This window comes from Parus major, chromosome 2 (genome assembly GCF_001522545.3).
Source record: "Parus major isolate Abel chromosome 2, Parus_major1.1, whole genome shotgun sequence".
Classification (NCBI taxonomy): domain Eukaryota; kingdom Metazoa; phylum Chordata; class Aves; order Passeriformes; family Paridae; genus Parus; species Parus major.
This window is the reverse complement of record NC_031769.1, coordinates 17,692,695-17,717,708: the sequence shown is the minus strand read 5'-3', so window position 1 is coordinate 17,717,708 and position 25,014 is coordinate 17,692,695. Positions and strand designations below refer to the sequence as shown.

The 25,014-nt window shown below is 35.3% G+C and overlaps 1 protein-coding gene across 1 annotated transcript in view; it reads right to left on the bottom strand.

Annotated features, from left to right (window-relative positions):
* The window catches only part of PIP4K2A (phosphatidylinositol-5-phosphate 4-kinase type 2 alpha), a 109,501-nt gene that overhangs the window by 11,930 nt on the left and 72,557 nt on the right, over positions 1-25,014 (bottom strand). Inside the window, exons 4-6 of the mRNA XM_015615196.1 lie at positions 21,627-21,779; positions 9,342-9,488; positions 6,629-6,667 (exon numbers count right to left, since the gene is read on the bottom strand). Coding sequence (XP_015470682.1) covers positions 6,629-6,667; positions 9,342-9,488; positions 21,627-21,779 — 339 coding nt within the window. The remainder of the gene's footprint in view (positions 1-6,628; positions 6,668-9,341; positions 9,489-21,626; positions 21,780-25,014) is intronic.

Genomic DNA, 25,014 nt, shown 5'->3' with positions numbered 1-25,014 from the left:
ACAGTATTTTTCTCCTTTTTTATGTAAAGCCGAATAGTCCTAGGATACTTTTGCAGTCCCACATATTACTAATGACAGCCATTGATAAAAATGATTCTAGTAGTACTTTAACTGAAATTTGTCTTAAGATTGATTTGTGAATTTAAGAATCAAAACCTATGAAACATTCAACCAGAAGTGGCTCTTGTAGTTATGTCGAATTAATAATACATTCATTTATGTTGAAAAATCCCACTATGTTCATTTCTTCCATGGTAAAATAAACACAAATAGAGTCACATTGTGGCAGTTTAGAACATTATCTGAATAAAAAAAAAAAAATTGAGACTTTGCTTTAATGAAATAATTGATATGGTTAATTTTTTATGATGTCTCAAATATTTTCAATGAAGCACAATCCTTGTTGGAAAATAATTCTCCTAGAATGTAATTCATTATAATGAACATATTACTGTCATTAAAGAACTAAATATTTTAAGAGCTGCACAGGAGATGAGCATCTAACTACTTCCACTAAATTAATAATAGATTTTCTTTCTGAACCACCTCCACTGTTTTTAATCTCCTACTTAAAGATGCAAGAAAGGCACAGCAGATTTTATAAATATAAAATATTTATTTATTAAAAAAGCATGTTATCAGCACACTTCAGGTTTGCATTCCAAAGTTTGCCATGGTCACAGAGAATTTTAATGGCAGGAAGATTTCACTGCCTTTGAAAGGCTGAAAATCAATAAACATTTCTATGTAACTAAGATGACAGAATGTGTAAAGCCTCTTCAAAATAAAAGTATACTGTAAGAGCTGATACTGTTTTGAATTAAAAAAAGTCTTGGAATATAAGAATCAGGTGAAGTTTCATTTCTAGATGAACATGGAAATAGTTTCTGTGTATTTCTTAGGACATCTCGGTTCAGCATCCTATCCTAATGAGTTGAAATGAACATTAGCAATTTTTTTGCCCACCAAGTGGTTTTTTCATGCATCATGACGTCAAAAATAATGGTCATAGCTAACATTAATGTTGGCATTTTGGAAGCAGCTTGCTAAAACAGCTGTAGTTCCGGTAAGTTTCCAAATAAGGGATTGAAAAAGGAAAAAGACTAATTGTCCTCATGTTCTGGCAGAAGTTTCTCATCTAATAAAGACAAGGTTTAGATTTTAGGAGAAATGTTACATAGCAGCCTTATTTTTTCTCTGGAACTAGCCACAAGTCACATTATTCATGCAGCTGATCATGGAAAAATCTGGCTTACAATTTATAACTTTTGAAAATTATGTAAAACATCTGCCAAGGGTTAAGGTCCACACCCTGGACTTTTTTAACAGCAAATGGCCCAAATACACCTTAATTTTTTTTAAGTACTGGGCTCATTAGCATATATGGAAGACAGTGTTTAGAAAAAGAAAAGGCTATAATACTAAATAGAGTTTGCAATAACTTGGAACAGGTGATTTTGAATTGAATCAAAACTCTGGAGTCACAGGATCTACAAGATGGAGGAATAACTTCCTTTGGAATTATGCAGCTTCTTGCCTTCCATAGTTCTGTGAGCTGGGTCCAAACTTTGGTTGTACAAATTGCCTTGCCCCAGAGAGGGGTTTCTATACAAAGAGTCTGTAGCTCCATTTGACATAAGAGGTCTGTAAAAGGCAATGGAAATAAAGCTGTAAACCCAAAACAGGGTTTGAGGGGAAACACTGGAATGACTTTAGCCAGTACAACAAATGTTTTTGTAGGAATGTAGGGAGAAAAAATTGTGCAGGATGCTGTAGAAGGGTTAAGTACTCAAGCATGTACCAAAATAGAAAATGTCTTTCCAATGTTCAAGGAAATGCATTCAGAATTATCCCTAGCATTAACGTCTTCCTGCTGCAAAACGAGCATGCAACATATAAAATACAACACAAAATTCCCCTGTTATTTTCTAAATTTTTTTTTAACATATGGAAAGCAGACTTCTCTAAATAAAAACGAAACAAAATACCCCCACCCCTCAAAATCAAACAAAGGCAAACTAGTGCTTTGTTTTGAAAAACTGTAATGGGGTTGGTGTCATGAAAAGGCTAAAAATGCTGAAATCAAAACCCTGAATGTCTCTCCCTATCTTTGGAGTGTGATGTTTTGAAAGTTATAATCTCAGTACATTGCAATGTTTAGATTTATTTCACAGATAAATCTAAGACACTTCACAAGTCTCTTGTGTGAGATCAGCACATGAAGCAGACTGAAACCACTAATAAGAGGTAAGTACAAAAATGTTCTGAAATTAGCAATTCTAAAATAGCAGGAAAAAATAGCTTATACTTTGGAATGATGTACCTTGAATAAGGTTTTACATAGTGACACCAAAAGTAACAAAAAACTGAGTCAAGACTGGGTGATCTTGCTGCTATGCTCCTCTACTAAAGCCCTTCCTTAGGTTATACTTTCCTCTCAGAAATCAGTTAATTACTACATGTTGTACTATATAAAGTAAAACACAAAGCTAACGTCTAGTGACAACTTTCCATCTAATTATCACAGCTATGTATTTTGCATTCAATTTAATTAAGATGCAACATTGCTGTCAATTATGGCAATCTTTTTCCCAAAAGAAACTTGAATAGAAAATCCTTTATTCAATTGTATTTGCTATAATTTTTCTACATCTATGAAAGGTGATTTTGGAAACAACACATACTACAGAGGTGGCAATGCAACCAGTTTTAAACTGATTTAAAAAACATATAATAATCTCTGAAATTGCTTGAAAAAGATGAAATGTGGTGGGCATCAGTTCAGTTAGGATTTTTCTTCTTCAGATTTCTTTCTGAACTGCTCGCTCACAAGCAACAGCTTTATTTTATCAGTATTTTTTATACAGATTTTTTTATCAGTACAAATAGACTCAGCTGTTACCGCTAATTTGATTTTTTACTGCAAGTACGGCATAATTGTGAGCAGCTAGACCACCAGGGGAGTTCTGCATTATTCTCATTTCACTTAAGAGGGCAAAATTGTCCAAAGAATGAATAGAAAATGCCTATTACTAAAATAATAAAAATTTTTAAAAGAGTAGTAAAGCCCAAAAAATTAAAAGGAGCAGCTGTCAGAATCCAACAACTGTTGAAACATACTGTTTCTTTTAAAATCCAAGGTGTCTCTAAGTGTATGTTATGATACATGTTGCCAAGAAAGTGATGCCTTTATTATCAAAAGTATCATTTGTAACACAAATGAAAGGCACTGTGTGTTAAGGTGAAATTTAACGGAATGGTGCTTGTTTCTGCACTGATTATCACAAAATATTGAAATGACAGTTTTGGAACTGCTCATCCATATGTTAGGATATTAAACAGCTGAAGACAGTCAAACAGGAGGTAAACTGCAAAAGGATGGAAAAGTACCATTCTCAATATGACAACTTTTCATCCTAAAAACTGACTTTGAAAAATGTTTGAATACTAATACCTATTTTACACTACCAAATTAAAGTAGAATTAAATTATTATCTCTGATTTCTTATTCATTAAATATTTTTGCATATTTGTCTCTTTTTCATTAACTGAGTAAATAACTTTTAGTTTGATAGGAAGAAGATTCAAGAACATAAATTTCACTAAATTTGTTTTTGCAAAGTAATGCATCTAGAATTTACAGTCTGCATTAGAATGTGACTGAAAGACTTGCTCTTCTGTTTTCTGACTTGTCCAGCTTTAAGGCAAGTAAACATTATTCTGGTTATTTGAATGTTGTCATTTAAAACTCACTATGAATTACTTAAAAACCCATTTAAAAACTAGCTACTGCCAGACAATTTAGCCATATATTTTAGTACCAAAAGCTTCCCTTATTACTGTCACATATGTGAATAGCTATATAGTTATAAGTAATTATACTGCCATTAATAGAAGTTTATTAATAGTAATATAATTTTCAAAATAATATTACTAAATAAATGATTTAGCTTGCATCTGGCTAAAAATTAACTAATAATTTACTACACCAGTTCAGGTTCTCATATTGCATGGTTTTGTTTAATCACTCAGGGCAATTTCTTGTATGATAGAACACGCCAAAATCTCTTCAGAGAATTTGTTAAAACGCCTTTCAAGTCAAATCTTTCCAGTTGTTTTCATATCCTAAGATTAATTTGAGATTCTCAGAGATGACAACAAGAAGTTTGAAATACTGGCATCTATTTAAGAGAAAATGGAAGTAAAAAAACCATGCTACAGGTTCCACTTGTCACTCAGGAATAATAGACCATTTACATATCCAGGTTCAACAGAGTCCTCAGGTCCTGAAATCAGTGGCACATGTGCAGAGATACCTCTCATGACATGCTCACAGTTTCAGAACCAAACTTCCCTTGTCTATTAATATAAATCCTTTTCATTTAAACATAAAAGCTGTGTGTTAAGAAATATTTGAGAAATTTGAGTGAGTAAATCTGTTGTCATGCATACCGCAGGAGATTCAGATCGTAGTGATGACAAATCTTCTCAACATCTGCAATCCAAAGGCAAAAGGTATTCTGGCCCTTTCAAATCAAACAGCAGACTCCAAAACTTAAAAAGCCCCATGCAATAAGCAAAATACTAATTTTCCCTTGCTTGAATCCCTAAGAGTCTCGAAATACAAAATGTTATTCCCTCTATGAATGTAGATGCCTATCCAGTAATTCCCTTCCTTAAAAATCTTTTTTCTGAATGCAATCTTGTCAATTCCCTGCTGCATTGCAGTGGGGTTTGAGGGGAATGATGAGCGACAGAAAACTGTTCTGAAAGCCTCAGACTGTCTTCTTACAACATCAGTAAGCTTTGTGCAGTTCCATCCCCAAGAAATCAAACTATTAAAATAGCAGAATAAGAATTAGGGGGTGATGAGGCTTTTATGCATTGTTTTGAGAGAAGTACTCAAAATCAAAGGGAAGGTTCTAGATGTGAAATTGGTAAGAATTTTTGTTATCTGCCTTATGGAAGTTATGATTTCACATTAAATTTACAGAATAATTATTGTATGCATTTATGTAAAAGTACACAATTTTGTTTCAATTTATCTATAAGCAAGTTTAATAGTAATTCTTCTGTGAACTTACAGAGGAGCAAAATGTTTCTCTGAGGTTCTCACTCAATGTATTAACTACAATATACATGTACTATTATTAATCTGTTTATTAGTATGAGGCATATTTCTAAAATTGCTCAGAACTACTTTGCTAAACATCTATCTAGTATCACCTGCTGTACAGCTGACTATAGATAATATTTTTAAATTTAATGTTACTAGTGCAAGCATTAATGTTGCCACCTGAAGCAGTCCCATCCAAACAATTTGTCCTCATCCTTTCTATCAGATTGTTTTACTAGTACAGCAGAGGTTTTCAATGACATGAGGTATTGTTTGTAAGACACTGAAGAGTTACTCCATGCACTTTAAAAACACTACAATTGCCACTAAACAAAACCAAAAACAGGTAACAAAACGAAAGAATGGAGACCATTCAAGACATGATCTTGAGGGCCTGGTACAGCAAAAAAGAGCTAATGCTAATCTAGAGGCAATCTAACTGCAGCTCACGTGGTACTGCCTAATGCTGGAAGAAGAATTTTAAGTGTGCCATCATGTCTTAGGAAAGGTGAAAAAACCTGGCACAGAGTTTTTCATGCAGTGAGAACTGACATGTCCCTTTACTCCTTTAGTGCAGTTGTGTGATCTGTGGAAGATGCAGAGAGTCAGATATGGTACAACTACTGCTTAGGAGAAAAACAAATTATCTGAATGGAATTTGGGAACAACATAAAATGAAGTATTTTAAGTGAACTGTTGAACAATCTAATTCAGGAGGAATGTGCTTGGACAAATTAAGAAAACATGGGCCATGGGTTGTTAGACCTTACCCACATTTGAGATCTAAGAAGTCTTGGATGATGAAGACTATGTTCCACTTCTAATTATCTGTAGAATCTCCAGAGAAACCTCTCCTAAAAGGTCCTCTGGCTATTTCGCTAAAACCACAAAGAAAAACTGAGAACATCAAATTTTCCAAAAGAACTGAAGTTGGAGGTGAAGAAAAAGCAATCTATTTCCATTTAGAGTAAAGTTTCAGCCCAGAATTTGAGGGAGACTGTCTCTCATTATAGCTACATGTACATCCAAGTCTGTCAAAATTTGCTCATTTGTATGAGCTTTACATACCCAAGGGTTCTCATAACTCAAGGTTCGGTTCATTCTTGCTCTCATTTTAGAAGTGGTGTCCCATCATATAATTCCATTAACTGACATAGAGTATTCATAAATCTCAATATTAAAAGAGGAAGAGAAAGAAGATGAAGCAGGAGAGAAGGGAACAAAGTTCTGATGTTTCCCTAGCACAGGATAGACCCTGAAGAAACTAAGAGAAGAGAAAAGGAAAAGGAGGAGGCAAAGGAGGCTCACTTACCTCTGAAATTTGAACACCTTTGCAAACCAACATTCAAAGGACTGCAGGAAATAGAGGACAGATAAAGGAGGGGTAAGGTAGAACTCAAGAGGGAAGAAAATGGCAGAAAAAGGGAAGGGATCAGAACAGCACCAGTTATGTTTGTTCTGAGTCTAGCTAGAAGGTTAATTAATTTAAAAAGAAACAGAAATGCACCATACCTTTTCTTTGTCACTGGCTTCTCGAGCCACAGTAGAGCCCTGAAACAGAAAAAATGGATCTAAAAATGTGCATATGTCAGAAACTAATTAGAAAATGCTATGATAACAGGTCAAAAAGTGGATGAACTGCATTCTTTTGAACCTGAGAAATGTTTTAAAGAATGGTGATACAGTAGGTAGAATGTCCAGGACTGCTGAACTGCTGCAATCATGTAAAGAAAATGTATCATGAGAGAAGAAAGATGGATTAAATCCTCAAATGCTCTACTTCTATTGTCCTCCTAATTCCTGGAGCTTTTCCTCATCTCTCATCCTCATTTTGTGTGTATTATGCTGGAAGTTCAGTTTGCTTGGCAGACTTCTCACCTTTTTGTGCCAATTTAGCAGTATGGATATGGAATAGCCTATTCTGTGTAACCGTCTGGACATTCATAATACACATTTGAAAAGGATGTCATACAATATAAACAACAAGTATTTAAAAGATCATGAAGTACAAACAAGAACAATGCATCTCACAGCAACATGGAGTTAAAAAAAAGAGAACTGTGGATTCACAAGACTTGCAGTGCTTGCCAAAGACATTTTGGATTTTCTTTTTAAATTTATTTTTTACATTAAAAGTAGTGGGTAATATGGTGCTTTCTGAATAAGCTGGGAGCTTCCAAAAAAAAGAGACTATATTTCCTTAAAAATTTCTTGGAGCAGAACCACACCTTTAAATACCCAGCATCTGTTTATCACATAACAGTACTGAAAGAAACAGTAACTATAAATATGGTAACTGGACATTGAAAGATGGGTAAATGAGTTCTGCTGTTTGTTAAAGGGTGTGCATTGTGTAAAGAAGTGCTGGAATGGAGTCCTACTTGTTTAAAGAATGTGAGGATCACCAAGCACACCCTTTTATAGCATGTTTTATTCTGTTTACAGAAAGAAAATTAGAAAACTCAGAAGTGATGGAGAGGAAAGATATATAGGACGGTATCTCTTAGTTATTGTATATACATAGTATATATGTATGGCCCAGCAAGCAGGGATTTAATTGAATTATTCTTAACTGATAATAAAGCCTGGTAAAAGCCGAACATTTTAGTTTACTCAGGAGACATCTTTTATATTGTATTCTATGCTCCAACAGACTACTAGGCTGGAGAAAAACATCAACTGAAAATCAAACTGAAGGGAAATAAAAAAATATTCACAATAGAAAAAATTAGGGAGGATGTCAAATTTGACATTTGACATTTTTGAAAAAAATGACATTGAAGTAATTTTAACAAAATGCATCCATGGCCAAAAAAATACCCTTGAAATCCTATGCTGATCTGTGTTCTTTTTTTCTTGTATCTACAGAGGTAGAGACTAGTGCTACAAAATGAGTTCTAAGCTGGTGTCAAAAATATTCATGTACTAAAAAGGAATATAAATCTACAACTGCAGATGCCATAGCAAAGAATATCAAGAAAAAACAATTTATAATATATGCAGCATCACTATAAATCTCTTCAGTGAAGGAATTTGTTTTGAGGAATATGATATTGGTGTTAAATTTGAATTGCATGAGAAGTTAAAGTCATGCTGTCCAGCTGGACAAACTGAATAGACTACAGAAGCATTCACAGAGGTAAATAATAAAGAATTGTTGACACCAATGTTAAGAACATACTGTATATAATTACTGTTTCTTTCTGTTGTGCTTTTGTACCCTTTTTAATGCATCTAGACATTACAATGCTCTAAATCACAGTTCTCGCAAATTAAAAAAAATAACTTTCTCTGGTAACAATTGCTGCCAATAGTACTGAATATCAGAAAGTAAATTGTTGACAATCTGGAAATCAGTTCTTATAAATCAAGTTCAGTCAACTATCTAAGCAATTGCTACAGACACTTGACAGTAGGAAAGGATAGTGCACTATACAGCATTACAAATCTCTTAATACAGAATGATAAATGAACATCTTAAAACAAGCTTGCAGATGCACTTAGTGGCTCAGCACATAGAAATTAAATGTATTAGAAAGAAGTAGGTTTCTAAGGGGATACTTTACAGAGGAAATTAAAATACCATCCCTTGGGTAGAAAGACTAAGACTACATTTTGGGTATTTGTTGTAAGCACTGTATATTAACTACTGTCAGAATTACAATGAGCAGATAAAGCTTCTGAAACAAAAGTAAAACAGATATTTTGATAAAAACAGATGTTTAGGTTTCTTAAAGACTTCTCTTTCTCACTTGAATTATTTTTAAAATATTGGATAAATTTTCAAGCTTTTGCAATAGTGATGTATTTTGTTAGCAGCATTTACTGGTTTAAATTATGCTATTCAATTGTTTTATAAACCCCTTCTGCTGAATCAACTGTGGCTTTCCATAATGTTCATAAAAACCTTTAAGAAGCAGAATTACTGCTGTACTAGTGTGAAGAGTTTTACCTTTAACTACTAGCCACATTTAGTAAACATACCTGGCTAAATTGCTGCACATAAAAATGCACAAAACAGATAAATTTGTATAATATCTATAAAACCATCCTTTAGTTTTGCTGAAGCTAAATGCAGAATTAAATCAGTTACGCTGGCTCTTGTGTAACACAATTTAAAATTTATTAAAATTCTGAGCAATATTCAAGCATCAGCCTAATCTACCATTTATACTAAAGATTTTCTGCTACTTTGTCAGTTATTTAATCAGCAGTTATTTCTCACCTTTAAATCATATTTTCTATAAACAGATAAACGATGGCTGAACACATTTCTTGTAACAACCATATATACTTCAACTCCATCAACAGTAAGCCGGTACATGCCCAAAAACTGGGGAAGAAGTGTATTTCCGTGACACTCCACAATAAACTGCAGAATGAAAAAAACAAACAGAAATGAGGTTTGACATATACTATATAAATACATATTTAGATTTTAGATATAAAATACCAAGAAACAACACATTTATTTGCTGTATATTTGTGTGGTGATAAATCTTCAAAAAATTATGCAAAAACAAACCCCCTCATCAGGAAGTTATTCTACTTTTAGGCCAGTGTTTAAAAATTAAAATCTTGAGCCGCTTAACTTATAACTCCCAACTTCCACAGACAACCTCATAGAAAGAGGAGAGCCCATTTCACAGACCTTTTTAACTTTTATATTAACACAAAAAAGCAAACCTAAGCAGATTGCATGTATTTGGTAGTTATGTTGAAACCCAAGTATTTTTTTGAACATCACATTGCTGTAATATGTACTGTGTTGTCCCAGACCATATTTAAATTGTATCCTTCTCCATTCTCAGTATTTGTTTATTATGATGAACATTTATGGTGTTGTCACTAGCAAAGGGTTTTATTTACTGTCACCAGCTTTCTGCTAGTTCCTATGTGGTGGTTGCACTTCGGGGTCAATAGAGCTGAGCAATTAACTGTATTTTTTTATTTATGAATCCTCATATTTCCTTAAGGTCACTATATTCCATTAAAAATGGGCTGTTCACCTTGAAAAAATTTGCCACCTGCAACCTGTCTTTTTTATTCTAGCTACTTGCCTTACAAGTCCTTGTTCTATTAGAAAGACCACTGGAGGAAGCAGAAAAAGCAGACATACATTGATGATGAGAATTATTGAAAGATAAATTTTTATCCTCAGAATAAAAATGCTCATATTATATTAATCCTACTCAAAAACATTCACTTATATATTTTGTGGTACCAAGGAAAAGTTAAACCACAATGATGCAAACCACAAAGGACTTGCCAGCTTTCCCCTTTCTGTTAGTAGCAAGTCTCAAAGAGAGGAACTTGGAGAAAATGTAGAAACTCAAGGCCCAAATAGGAAACATGAAATCTAACCTACAGCCAGCTTTTAAATATTAATTGCATACTGAAGTTGCTCTTCCTTTGTGCCAAAGTGACCCAGTTATTAGAAACACAGATTTTAGAAGAATTTAGAAAAAGTTAACTGAATAAGCCATTTCAATTGTTTAATAATGGCAGGCAGTATTTGGTAGCAAATACTGTAACAAAGCTCTTGAAACCCTGGAGACTTTGCAATTTTGGGCTCCTCTGCTAATTTTAAGGAATTCTTCTCACTACCTTTATACTGGAATCAACACTTACCACAGACAGACCTTTTAATTGGCAAAATAAAAATAGACTTAAGACTCCTGAGAACAATCCTGTCCACCAAGAAACAAAGAAAATGAACAACAAATATAGAAATTGTTGACTATCAATTGAACCAAATTTTGGCTGACATGTAAGCCCTGTTAAATCTTGCTGGCACATTTTGGGCTGTAACTCCACTTTCTGCCTGCCCTGGAGCTGTACTGGAGGTTCAAGCCCTGAAGCACAGAACAAAGTCACTGTGTAGTTGTGCCACTTCACAGCAAAGCACTTTTAAGCTCAAAGTGCCTATGAATAGGCAAAATACCTTAAGGTGCTGCAGAGACCCAGTGAATACAAATCAGAATCTTAGGAAAGGAGTGTGCCCCAAAATGCAAAGAAAAGTTTGGCAGAAGCAGCCCACAAAACAAGGTCAGTTGTGAGCAGTGCACTAAGATTGATCAGTTTGCACCTCAGAGGATTTCTCTATTTAAAAGATCCAAAGTTTTAAGTTGAAGTTTGCAGTTTGGAGGATTTTCAGTCACAGGGCTGTTAACAGCATCACAAAGCAGTTGTAACATATTACAGGATACACAACCTATTTTGACTATCATTCCTCTTAAAGATCCAATCATGAAAGTCCTAATCTATACTAGCAAAAATACATCAATTATTTTTTTTATAAATGTCAAGTACTTGGCATATATCCTAAAGGTAAATACTTTTTAAAAGCTTTATAAGAAGTAAGAAAGGTTATTCCTGTAAAAACATTTACTAAGTGACTTTTACTTTAAGATTATTATGTTCTACAAGATGAAAATGAATCTAGCTTCCAACAAGAGTTTAGTGTCACAGAATTTCTAGCTACTCAACTCTTTAATGGACCCAACCATTCATAATCTTACAGCTTTTAACTACAGAATTTGAATTAAAATAAAGACTATTGTTCCAGTTTTCCATATGGGCATCTGAGATGCAGAACCTTTATCTGAAATCATACAGAAAGTTTGTGCCATGTGAAGGAATGCCAGCTAGGCACATTGAGCACCAGACTAATAACTCCCTGCCCTTTTTCTCAGCTGTGCCTGCCACAGTATTGACACTTAAACTATCTCTTCAATCCTAGCTACTGCTAACACTCAGATTTTAACCTTTCTGGTTCTGAGTGTATCCATCTGTAAAATGTCAATGCCATTACCAGAGCATGAGCACCATACCCACTGTAATATCATAAAATAAATTATTTGGTTAGCAGTACACAACACCCTCACAAAATATTCTGTACTATGCAATGAGGACAAGGCCACTAGTGAGAGTTGTTTCAGTTCTACTTGTAAGTTAGGGTTTTCCATTTGCTAGCACTGTTGTTTCATTACCTCAGTGTACAAAGACTTCTGAAAGGGCAGTGCTACCAGCATGCAACACAATACATGAGAAACTCTGCTAGTACTGTCCTCTTGATAGAAAGGGACATGGCCATGCTCTGGCAGACTTCTAAGAGATCCTCTCAAAGCAGATCAAGGACCACACTGTTGTTTCCTATTTGCTGCTGACTGTGGACACTCATCCCATTGCAACTGAAAGAAAAGCCTCTAAAATTATTTCAGTGTTTCCTATGACAGTATTTCTTATCCTGATAGGGAGACAAAGGAAACAGGGAGGAATGCCACTTGCTTTCAGCATCTACAAGGTTGGTCTAGAACTTCCTACCTTTGAAACTATCAATCCCCCAAATCTGCATCACAGAGGAGGCAAAACGTGTCATCTGTTTGGGTGGGAGTCCAGCAGGACTTGGTGACTGTGGTTGGCAGATTTTCAATTTGTCCATCTTGATATAAAGGAAGTAGCAATTTAGTCACCTCAAGGTGCTTTTTAGGAATGATTTCCTGAAGTTTCCCACTCACAGCTGGAAAAAAAGTGAGCCTAGAAAATAAGCCAGTACATGCTTAACAGGACTAAATTTCAGTGAAAGAAAAAGACCTTCACTCCTTTATTTTTTTATAAAAAGAACATTAAACAATTCTACTAAGCAGACTTGCTAAATAAAACTGTAATACTCAGCTAATACATTTACAAGTCTTCATATGCAGTAACAAAATCCATATTTTTTTGAAATGAGTGTTGTAATAAACACCCCATCATTTTTTTTTTGTTAATTTAGACAATTTTTATGTTTGTGCACAGCATGAGGACAATATTATTATTAACACAGTAAAGTGACATCAGCATATTGACACATTTTATCAGCTGTGCAGCACAGATTTCAAATAAGGAAATTTCTGAGCTCTCTTGAACCCCATGCTTAAAGTTGAAAATAAGTAAGAATTCTTTATGATCCTATTTTCTGATTAATATTTGTATAAATACAGCTTCAAGATTCCTTAGTAAGAATACAATTTTACCTATCTAATTAGCTTCTTGCTTCCCTATGGCAATGCTATTAAGGTATCAGATACATAAAAAGATAACATAATGCATACCATTTATTGGCAAGAAGTTATACTACTTTTGGCTCTTTTTGGAAAAACAGTAAAATTTCTGTTTCTGCCATTCCTCCTCCTCCACTTGGAGATCATCTGTGGAACGATTTGACATTGGTGCAGATTAAATCCTGAATTATATCTATCTTCGTTCTATGTGAAAAGTCAGCATTCCTATTTCTCACAGCCCTATTTTGGAAACATTAATTCAGAAATACACAACAAGCTCTTTCTCTATTATCCCTTTATATATTATTTTCAAAAATTTTGGTATCATGATTAAGGCAAGCATTTGATAATTCAAGCACAATTATGTGACAAGTCTATACATTCACCAGGATACTTCCATTAAAGAAACTCAATAGCAAGTTACATATTTATTTAAAACCATTTTGGATACTGTGCAGGACCAGACATTGATAGTCATTTTTGTGCTCAACTGTTTCTTTTATATCCTCTTGTCTGCAATCAGAAATATCCTTCACCACTGTATTTTGTGCACAAGCTTTGACATGTGGAATCACTACCACAAAAAAAGGACTGAGAACTTGTTCAGAGTTATAAATATTCCACTTATTGCAGTTTTCCTGTACCCTAATAATTTCACAGAATATTATGCATTGGGTACTTATGCGATACATTGCAAGCATCAATTAGCCAAACTGCAGGACACACCAGAAAGTTACAGATTTTCAAGGCATATAAAGCTGTTTTCTTCAAATAAGTCATGTAAGAAAGTAATTTCATTTAAAGAAGTAATCAATAAATATAGAGGTTTTTATCTACAAGACCTATGATTCACAGCCTTACATTTCACATTGTTTCAGACATGGCCAGTTATTTTTACTTCTAAGTGCAGTGTAATCTCAATGTTACCACCACATGTGATTATCTAGGCTGCAGATCTGTTACCAGGAACATCATACTTCATACTGCTACAACTGATTCACTGTGTGGATTCTCTGTTCTGAAAAGTGCTGTGCACAACATCAATACCCTATATATATAATAAACCCAAAAAATATATAGAAAACATCTGTGGGTGAAACCCAGGCCTCCATAGAGCCAGTGCAGTCAAGACCATTCTGCCATTTTGTGTATTTATTTACCTATGAAATGTCACATCTTCCAGGGAAGACTTTCAATGTGGTTTTTTTTTTTGTTACCGTTCCAGTCTGTGTGGTCCTTTTGCATATAAGCCTTCTGCAATTCCATCTGACAACCACACTAGTGAGTTTCCCATTTTTAGGGTTACCTTTTCTGTAGGAAGAGCAGGCCTGTTGGATGGAGGTGAAATACAGACTGTTTGGATGAGAACATGTACATTCTCATATCTCCTTTTTCTGCTTCTCCTGTTTTTTCAGATGCTTTACAAGTCAGTTATCTTAGCACAGGGCAGGAGCTGCATTGTCTGCTGCTTCTTGATTCTCACAGAACTGCTGAAAGGATTTTTTTCAACTGCATTTCTTTGCAAACCTCCCAGAAATCTTCACCTCTTACTATTTCAGGACATACAGTGTGAGGGTCACTGTTACATCCTTCTTCATTCACGCTTGTGCTTAAATAGCATTACATTATACTGCCTTGCTTTGCCTTTTTACCTTTTTTTTTGGTGATACATATGAATGCAACTCATGCAGCAAAAGCAGAGATGGGGGTTGGGAGGAAGCCACTGATAACCCGTGCAAATACTGACATGGAGAGATGATGATACAAACTTCAATGTATCATATTTAATGTATCATAATGTACATAATGTATCATTATGTACAAGCTTTAATGTAGCTCTGCTTCAGCAACCTACCAGCTTGACAAGCCCATCCATGCCAGTGCAATTCCCAGGTACCTAGTCCCCATTTTCTTTTCTGGGATATTTTCCAGCTTATGTTGCAATAAATTCTTTGACTAAATTGCTTTTACCTACTATAATATTTCTCCATTTCAATATCTATTTATGATTTTAATTTTTCTCCTACATTCCCACAACAATCTGCTGCTGTTCCTTGAATCCTGTGTATCCCTGAACTCTATTATTGGTGCAATTTCTCACATTTTCACCTCATAGCCTACATTTTCCCCTCCTTTTATTTGCTTTCCCATTTCTTTCATATTTTTTCCCCTTCAGGAGCTGTCACATTTTTCTGCTTTTGTTTTGTCTTTTATTTTTGTCTATTTATGTCTGTCATTCACCAGTTTTTGCTCACTCTATTCTTTTCTTTCTTCCCATTCAGTTCCCCATCACTCCACTGTTTGCTGCCCCTGGTAAACAGGCAGTCCCTCTCCTTTACCAGTATTCACTATTTCTGCTGGTTGCCAGGGAGACAAACAGGCAGTGCAATAGGTGTCAGTTCTGCATACAATTACCTGCCTAGGGAAGAGAACTGTGCCATCAACAGGGACAGCTGCCTACAGAAAACCTAAAGGAGACCTGCACTCATGAGGAGCTTTATACTGAAAGGTTTGTACCCTAACAATTCTCCCCTGTTCACCTGCTTTGAGATGGCTTCTCTTGTCTTTACTAAAGTTACTTGGGTGTCAGCAATGAGCAGTAAGTCATCCCTTTTGAAGTCATTTTAATGAAAAAGAAAGGAAGTGTTTAAAAGGTGTTGGTTTATCCAAGATATTAAAATTGCTTTAATATATTTTTTTAAATGTCTATCTTGTCCATTATCTGTTCTCAAAGAAAAGGGCTTCTCTTTTACACCAATTTAAGATTTAAAGCAAATTAATGTCACTGGAAAGGGCAGGATGTCTTGATTCTGACATTTCAGATACCATAAAATCTGCTTTCAGAATTCTACTCAACTGTTACTGATTTCTGCCCTTGAAAACAACATTTGTATTTTAGAAAATATCTACAAATACAGCAATATCTACAATACATATTTTATATAAATTAATAAACTTTTTGCACAGGACAACATATCCAAAATAAATATATAAACATAACCTGAATATATGGTGAAATATAAAGTTTTCATTTAGGAGGAAGCCAGGTATTACCCGTTCCTTAAACACAGGGTGAAATTCTGACAACACACTTTTCACAGATGACTATGCTGAACTCTCCCTTAACAATGCCAAAGGCAGCAGTAGGTTTTAACTCAGTTTTTCTGGCCCATGTTCTTGGGCTCACGGGCCTAGGTTTAAAATAAGATTCCACTAGATTTGGAGGTATTTCCAATGAATATTTGATTTTTCTCTCAAAAACTATTTAATATAAACACCCTTGATTAACTTGCACAATTTTAAATGGTCCAGCTACATCTGTGAGCCCATACAGCAGTAGTTTTCCTAACACTTGAAAGTCTGACCCATTTAAGCATATCAATGGTTCTTTGATAAGTATTTGACATTTGGTCATTTGATAAGTAAATGACATTCAGCTGAGTAACACTGAATAACTCATCACTGAGTTATGAGTTCTACTCATAACTGACAATATACCAATAATACAAGCAGTCCAAACTGATTGCAAATTATCAATAAATGTGATTAAAAGCAGTATTTCAAGCTATGAATCAAAAACTATTACTGTAGTTAGAAACTGGCTAGAATGGAGAGTCACAACATAAGAACCTAGCATGTCATGTATGCATTTGTATTTACCATAACACTTCAAAACCCAGCTCTAGGCCATTTTGTCTTTCAAGTGTAGATAGAAGGCTGATCCATAAATGATGGTCTTTAGTCATAAAATACAGGATGACTTGCTGCATCAAGCATGGAGAAAGGTATTACTCCTCCTGTTTGCCTAATGGTTTGTGTTGCTGTGTTTTGTTTTGGTTTTTATTTCCTTTCAACTTTTGAAAAGGAAATAATTATCTCTAGTGTTTCTCCTCAATACTAAAAGTGTCAGACCCATCTAATGAGTTGACAGAAAGTGTCAGTGTTTAGACTGAAGCATTCATCATCTGTCTAAGGTTGCAGGCCTGACTGCCACTAAAAAAAGCATCATAGACAGGGTAAATGATTTTGGAAACTCATGATTTTGGATATCAAGTATAATTTACAATTGTCAAGACCATAATTTACAATTCAACAATTTTAAGTTGGAATCACTACATATACACACATATATGCCGTTTCTATAACTTCTCCTGACACTCCTTCAAGCCCAGTTCACTTTCAGTTATTTACACATTTCTAGGATATAGCCCTGGGCTTGGAATTTATCTCTGATCAGATCATCTTTGATGATTTAAAAACACTGATCTAGATTTTACAAGTGTCTACAGGCTATGAACTATTCCCACTCCTTTTATGAACTCCAACATATACAGACCATGTAATGACAGTTCCTCTGAGCTCCAAAGAACAGAAAGGTTATTACACCTTCAGACAGATGGAGAGAGGAAGGACTAACAGAACTGCACGGGCCTGTGAACTGTACATTTCCATGATGTCCAGTTAGTGATAAAACAACTTTAATTTCTACTTGCCAATGGCAGTGTACATGTTTCTATCTAACCCTTTGGTGACTTCCCAAAAAAACAACTAATACTTGGAATTAGATTTTGGAGGTTCATGGGAAAAGCTGCTGTGCTACATTTCTCTGCCAGCCACACAAACTCCCAGATGCCTCATTGGTAGCTCTGTAGTTCAACAAGATGCAAGGAAAACAACAGCTTTTTTGCAAATGCCAGGATGAAAACTGTTTTGGTGAATGAAGGACACATAGAGTCTCACACTTCTGCCTTGTGATGGTTCCGTCTCCAGCATTCTTCATTTCAAGACAGATGTATCTGGTATTTATTATTAAGAAGTTCAAGCAGTCTTGGAAAATAATTGATAAGGCTTGTTTGTTCCCCAAGCAAGGACGGAGGTGCTTTCAAGGTCTAGAATGATTCTATCAGCCTTGTGCTATCAGCCTCAATAAGGAAACAGGTGAATAAATATTATGGTTTAAATGAAACTCATTCAGTTTCAAACTGGGAAAGGAACCTGGAATGAAATTTGCAGAGGGAAAAAAAAAGCCTGAAAGAGATCATCTGTCATAAATGGCATGAATTTCACTCATATTTATGTCAGAAGTAATGGAAGATAATCACTGCCCTCTTGGGCACTTAAAAGAGGGTGCAAGATAATTGTTTACAAGACACTGTTCTTAATAGACAGATGATCTAACTTCAGCTCCTTTAGGGGAACAAGGGAGAGAAAGCCTAAAATTCACATGAATCACCTCTCTCAACTTCATGTACCTGAAAAAGGCTGTCCTTTACAAGATGATCCCTGCACTACCTAATTGGGCCTGTGCATTCCCTTTCTCAGAAGGCAGAACCTTTCAAATACAACTCTGCTCTCAGAGCAGGCTGGCACAGGATATGCTGCAGGGGCACCAGAAGTTCCAAACCATTCCCAGTCACTCAGGCTGTGAAGCACAGCTCGGCCAGGAATTTTCACATGTGTGAGTGCTGCTGACAGTGAACTGAACCTAGAGAAAAGTTAACAAGCAGACTTGTTGCAATCTGCTCCCGGGGGAGCCCTCTGTTCTACCCACTGTGGTGAGAGTCCTGCTCTTCATGGAACACAGGCTGGGGAGAGGTCCTGGAGTGGATGCAACAAGGACTAGAAGTATCTAGACACAGGAGGCTCAGACTTGCTTGGAATGATCCCGGGTTTATTGTCTGTCGTCCATCCGGGGCAAGAGAGAGGCCAAAATGCCCTGGGTTTTATCTCCTATACCTGGGGGCAGGGGTGATGGGGGGATACAGGGAAGTTAGAGCCAATGGGACAGGGGAAAGGGAAAAGGTTCTCAGGTGGGGACTAATATTACACAGACTGAGGGTGAGTTTTTCCTTCGGGACATACCATGATTTTTAGATGCACTACAACACAGACTTCTCCCTAAAAATCCCATATTTGGTACTCCAGTGTACAATTATAAACAATCAAGAAAGACACAACACAGTAAGGTATGAAAATCAATAGAGGAAACTTGACAATTCCTCCATTAGCAGAAGAGAGTACACCAAAATAAAACTGAACTTACGAAAATTTGTTTTATTAACAAAGATTTCTACAAGAGTATCAGGGCAGCATCTGAAAAGTCTTATACTACTGCAACTGTGCCATCCTACAGAACCATAAAATTACATCCACATCAGTGAAATAGACAGGACTTGGACTGTCCTCAGGCATCAGTTCCAGCTGGAATGGAACAACTCACATCTAAGTTATTCAGCTTCCCTCCAAAAAATAGGATGCTTATAGTCAAACTCCTTAGTAGGAATATTAACTCATCTTAATTAACACCTTTATTCTTGCCCAGAATTATCTGGGAGACAGTAAGCTGGCCCAAATCAAAACCACACTAGGGATTATTAATGAGCTCAAGCACCAGCAGATGGTATCTGGCACTGCACTGTTTGCTAGCAGAAAGGTAGGCTAAGGCAAATCTGTGTGGGACAACTTGGTCAAGGGAATTTTTAATATCTTTCCACGAGGACAGTGGGTTCTCTAGACTTTGAAAAGCAAGGGAAGATAAGCTTTGTGTGCCTGAAAAACATCTAAAGAAATGGGAGGACAAGCTGCTGTATCTAGTGATCCCAAGCATTCGATTTCTAGCAGCAGCACAGAGGACACTGTGTAAGCTGTCATTAGAGCTAGTAGATTTAATTTAGTCCTTGTTCAGTACATTGCTGAAGATACTGAAATGAATTTGTTTAAATAAAAAAATCCAATTATTAAACTGTCTTTGTACTTGAGTGCTTCTTTATTTAGTGTTTTATACAGTGCTTTCAAGTTCTGAGACAAAAAGAAATACAAGTTGTAACTTTATGAATCTCTTGGAGGCACCAGTGAGAGCCATTTCATATGAAATCTTTTCTAGAATAAAGTGAAATTAGGTGCCTGGTAGAGATCAATTTCAGATCATTATTCTTTGTAATCTAGCCTAATATGAATCCCGATGCTGGAAAGCATTAATGAAAAAGATTCGAAATTATTAAATTCATTCATGTTAGCACTATCTTCATTGATACTCTTGAAAGATTACTGTTTTGAAAAGCAAAAGGACTTTTCAGCTGGATTAAGTCTCAAAATCTGCATCATTAATACTAGCTTCTAATGCCAAATATGAAACAGACTGAAACTTTAATTCTGCTGTACAGCTTCACAGATCAAACCCTTTCAGATCAAAACTAAAATTTTAACTTTTAAAACTCATAAAAATAAACCCCAAAATACAATTAGATTTAAATTAGGTTTAAAATTTTCTTTGGTAAAACTGTCATTAGAAGATGTCTTAAGAATATTTCTGATAGTAATATTTATTCACATTAAAACAAACACACAATGGTCCTACATGTTATTTAAACAGAGGAACACCACAGGAAGAGAGAAAATAGTTCATATCTAACATCCTGAAGGCTTCCCAAGTTACTCTGGACTTGGAAGGCCTTCAGAGATCTCCCTTACAAAGATGGCTGGCAATACCTTTAGTTCCGAGTATCCTGAAAGAGTGTTTTGGCCTCTCACCACAGAAGTTAAAACTGGTTTTACAAAAGTAATTTATCTAAAAAAACCCAAACAACAACCTACTACAGACAAGAATATTGCACAACAAAAAATGAGTCACCTAAACAACAATAAAAAAGGCCAACCACAAAGGTCCTTAAGTCTTTACCTGGAATTCCAACCCACAGAAAGGAGAAGGAAGATGGAAAGAGGGACATAAACTCCTTCCTATTGTGAAGCATATTTTAGGTGATTTTTTTAGAGGCTTTTCTGACTTCTGCAGCTTTAGAACTTATGTAGGACTAAGAAAACTAGCACTGATTTTATTAAGGCTTTTTGTAATTCCCAGGTTCTGCTCCCCTCTGTGCCAGTCACACAAACTATACACCAGCACAGTACAACAGCTATCAAGGCTGTTTGAGGGATCTCCACTGTTCATTTTTAACTTTATTGTTATGTATGAAAATTCCCATTATCAAAACCAATTTTTTAATAGTAGGATTTTTACATTAATCATATCCAATTTTTAATTTCTTATAGAAACACAACTTTAAATCTTTTAAATCTGTTGTGAAACCCAGAACATCCACTGACCAGATTAGAAAGAGAGGGTCACCTGCAGCACTCATACACATGTACACAGACATCTTCAAGCAAGCCCAGAATAAAATACCTTCAAGCCTGGAAGTCCACTACCAAAAGAAAGACCACCTTTTTTAGTAAGGCAAAGGACCTCACACCCTCCAAGTTACCTTTATCATGCAGACATCTTTTTATGAAATGCTAGTGCAGCTTGTGAATTACAGACAAACAATAAATTGCTGATGCAAATGGGTAAAAGTCTGAAGTGACTCTTCTTCCATAATTATTAATTTTAAACTTTTAAGACTCTAAAAAAGATTTGCATTATAATATTTAAGAAGACGTCCCACACTTCAGTAGAGTTCATTTATTACCTGGTGGTACTTCTTCAGTATGTTGTGCATTTCTGCTACATCTTCACTTGTTATAGTTTTGATGATATATCTTTTGTCGTAAGATGTATGAAAGCGGGCACCACTGCGTGCTTGGGAATCATTGGCAAGGGGTGCACTTCTTGTCAATGAATTCTGTCAATTGATTTAAAACAAAAAAAGTATCAAGTTAGACAAAAGTATGTAAATTTTATTTAGAGCAAATATAAACAATTCACATTTATTTTAAAAATATTTTTCAATACATCTGCACCAAGCTGAATTCTGCAAAGTACGTATTCACAGACTACATTATCTTGAGAAAACACTTCAAAAATAGTCTGAGAGGAAAAGCAAGTTTGAGGAGGAAGACATTGCTCATTAGTGGTTCAAAACTCATCTCAGCATTTAATAAGAATTTATTGGACACTGATACATACATATTATCAGCTTTTGGGAAGAAAACATACAATAATTAAAAATCCAGAAGGAACACTGCATTACACCACAATAATTATAAACAGGATTCATCCATCATTACAGTTTCACTTTTACACTAGCAGGATTTGCTCTTGAGACTGTGATGTGGTACATAACCAAGATCACAGTTACATTTCTGAGTTCTAGTATCAGAGCTATTCCAATGATTTCATATCTTGAGTTAAATAATCTTGAACAATACCTCCTTTCATAAAATAAGCCTACCTCCATACCCTCTCAGGAGAAGAAAATTAGTTAATGACTGTATAGCATTTAAAAGAGAGATTACAGGCTATTTTTAGAGTGAAGTTTAAAATTATTAGCGCTTCAACGGAAGTAAGAGAAGCCCTCTGTTTTTTTCAGAGAATGAGTGGTATTTAGGTTACACTTCTTTATAAAAACAAAACAAAAAAATTAGACTAAGTATAACAACTTCTTTTTGCCTGGAAACATCTTTCTTTAACAAGAACTTATGCCAATTGTTACATACTTGAATTGCACTTAAAAAAAATTTAAAAAAAAATAGTAACATCAGTAACACAGCCATTAGAAAACAATGATGTTTTGGACCCCTTGTGTCTTTCCATAAATATGTACATACTCTGAAAAGGTTAAACAAGTTAATTATTGACTACTGGAACATCTCTATGTTTATGAAACAAACTTGCAGTAACCATCTGGTATATCCCTACTCATAGCAGAAAACTCCAACTCCCGCTATCCTTCCTCATTGCACAAACAGCTCTTGTTAAATTGAAATATCCCTCCCCTCTTTCCACATTGACACAGCATAATATACTCCTGTTAGGTGAAATGCCATTTTACTTTCAAAGGTAATTTTAATAAGATTTCATATATAAATGCAAACGTTGCAGATTCTTAAACAACAAAAGTTCAGCTCCAACAGTTACAGAATGAATGTTTGTGTGGTGTGTAAGGCACCATGAACGAAGTCACAAAACAGATGGGCACTAGAAGAAGGATGATGCTTTGAGAGAGTAATTACCAATACACTTCATCAACCAAACTCAGGTATCAAACCCACACAATTTTATTTTTGTAGCACCTATGTTTTATTTGGAGGTTTTAAACATTGTTAAATCTGTTCACATGCTCTATGTACCTCAGCAGGAGCTGGACATGCAGATTCAACACCTGGGACAGAAGATCAGTAATTACTATAAAGTAACCTCAACCAAGAAATCAGGGTAACTATAGCCCCCAGTTTAGGAAGACTCTTGAACCCATATAATTATGTCTCTGTATTTTGGAGACCCATTGATTTCAATAGGCCTTCAAGCATTGTTTAATTTATCCCAACTGTGGGGTGCTTTCTGAAATCAATTTAACATGAAATAAAGCCATTTTCCCCCAAGGTTACTTAGTTCAACAGAAATACTCAGGAGTAGCAGGAATAACAGTAAATCACCTAAAAGCACAGCTCTACAAGGGCTTATTAGAATGAAAACCTTAATTATGACATGTAGGAGAAATAAATCTTTTGCACTTCTTTCTGTGTATTCCTAGGCTTGTACAATGAACCAGAATAATTACTGATGTCTATGATAAAAAGTGACATCTTTCTCTATTATCCTCTCCATTCAATAATGAAAGGAAAGGTTGTGGGTGCTTCTTCTCTAAGGTTTATAAATCAACAATTTTTCTAGACTACTCAGAAGAGAGATTTAAGGACACCACTGCAAACACTGCAGCTCCTTCTCTGCACTGGCTTTTGGACACTCAGTTTTAACAAATGTAAGTCCTGATACACCATCACCTCACATGATATTGAAAACAGTAGAGAATTCAAGTATTTCAGCAGTTTTCTTTGCCTGTTTTCAAATCTTTTCTGTTAAAATTAATTTACCAGCACTGAAAAGATTTTATATACTGAAATCTATTCAAGGAAACAAGTATTATAACTGAATAAATTTTCTTAATGCTACACTTGACACCGGTACTCCATTAATTTTCAAACTGAATTGTGGAGGTAGTGGTAAAAACCCTTTGTGTTCTACCATCAGAATTTGGTTTTGTTTCAGGCCTATATTTAATAGTTAAAGATGAAGAGCTGATAATACGAGTTACAATTTTTAAATTTTAGTTGCCTTCATTACAAATTGAAAATATGATATAGTGCAATAATTATTTTTAATTTTTAAAAAAAAGCAAATGCATGGGTAACCACTAGTGTATGTAGTGAATTAAGCTACTGCTAAGTTATTAGGCTATAATTCAGTTAGTAATAATAAAGGCTACTGAGTAATTACTTGTTATTGTTCCCAGCAGAAAAGGGTACATTATTCTGAGGTTAACTATTGCAATAAAGCAGTAACCACAGTATTCTGAATGTATTTTTCCCACAGAACTCTAGTCTTCAGACTGTAATGCATATAATATGAACCTTGAAAGCAATTAACCTGGCAGGAGACTTAAGTTGTTTAGCTATAAAAATCTGCAAAAGAGGGTATTGGATAGTCAGGCACTGAACATCTGAAGGAGGAGAAGGAAAATGTGAAGGACATGAACTCAAACTTTCAAGTACTCTAAAGGTGTACTTTAATATCCTTCATGAAAAGACTTTCATATGTGAGTGAAATACAGGCCTGGGTTTTACTGGGTATGAAAGAGATGCTAGTTGACTTGATGTCAGAAAATTTGATGCCCATCTACAAGAAGATCCAGAAGAAAGATCCAGGGAACTACAGGTATGTCAGTCTGACCTCTGTGCAAAGGAAGGTGATGGAGCAGATCCTCTTGAGTGCCATCACACGGCGTGTACAGGGCAACCAGGGGATCAGGCCCAGCCAGCACAGGTTTGTGAAAGGCAGGTTGTGCTTCACTGACCTCATCTCCTCTTCCATGAAAAGTTGACCCACTTAGTGGATGAGTGAAAGGCTCTAGATGTGCC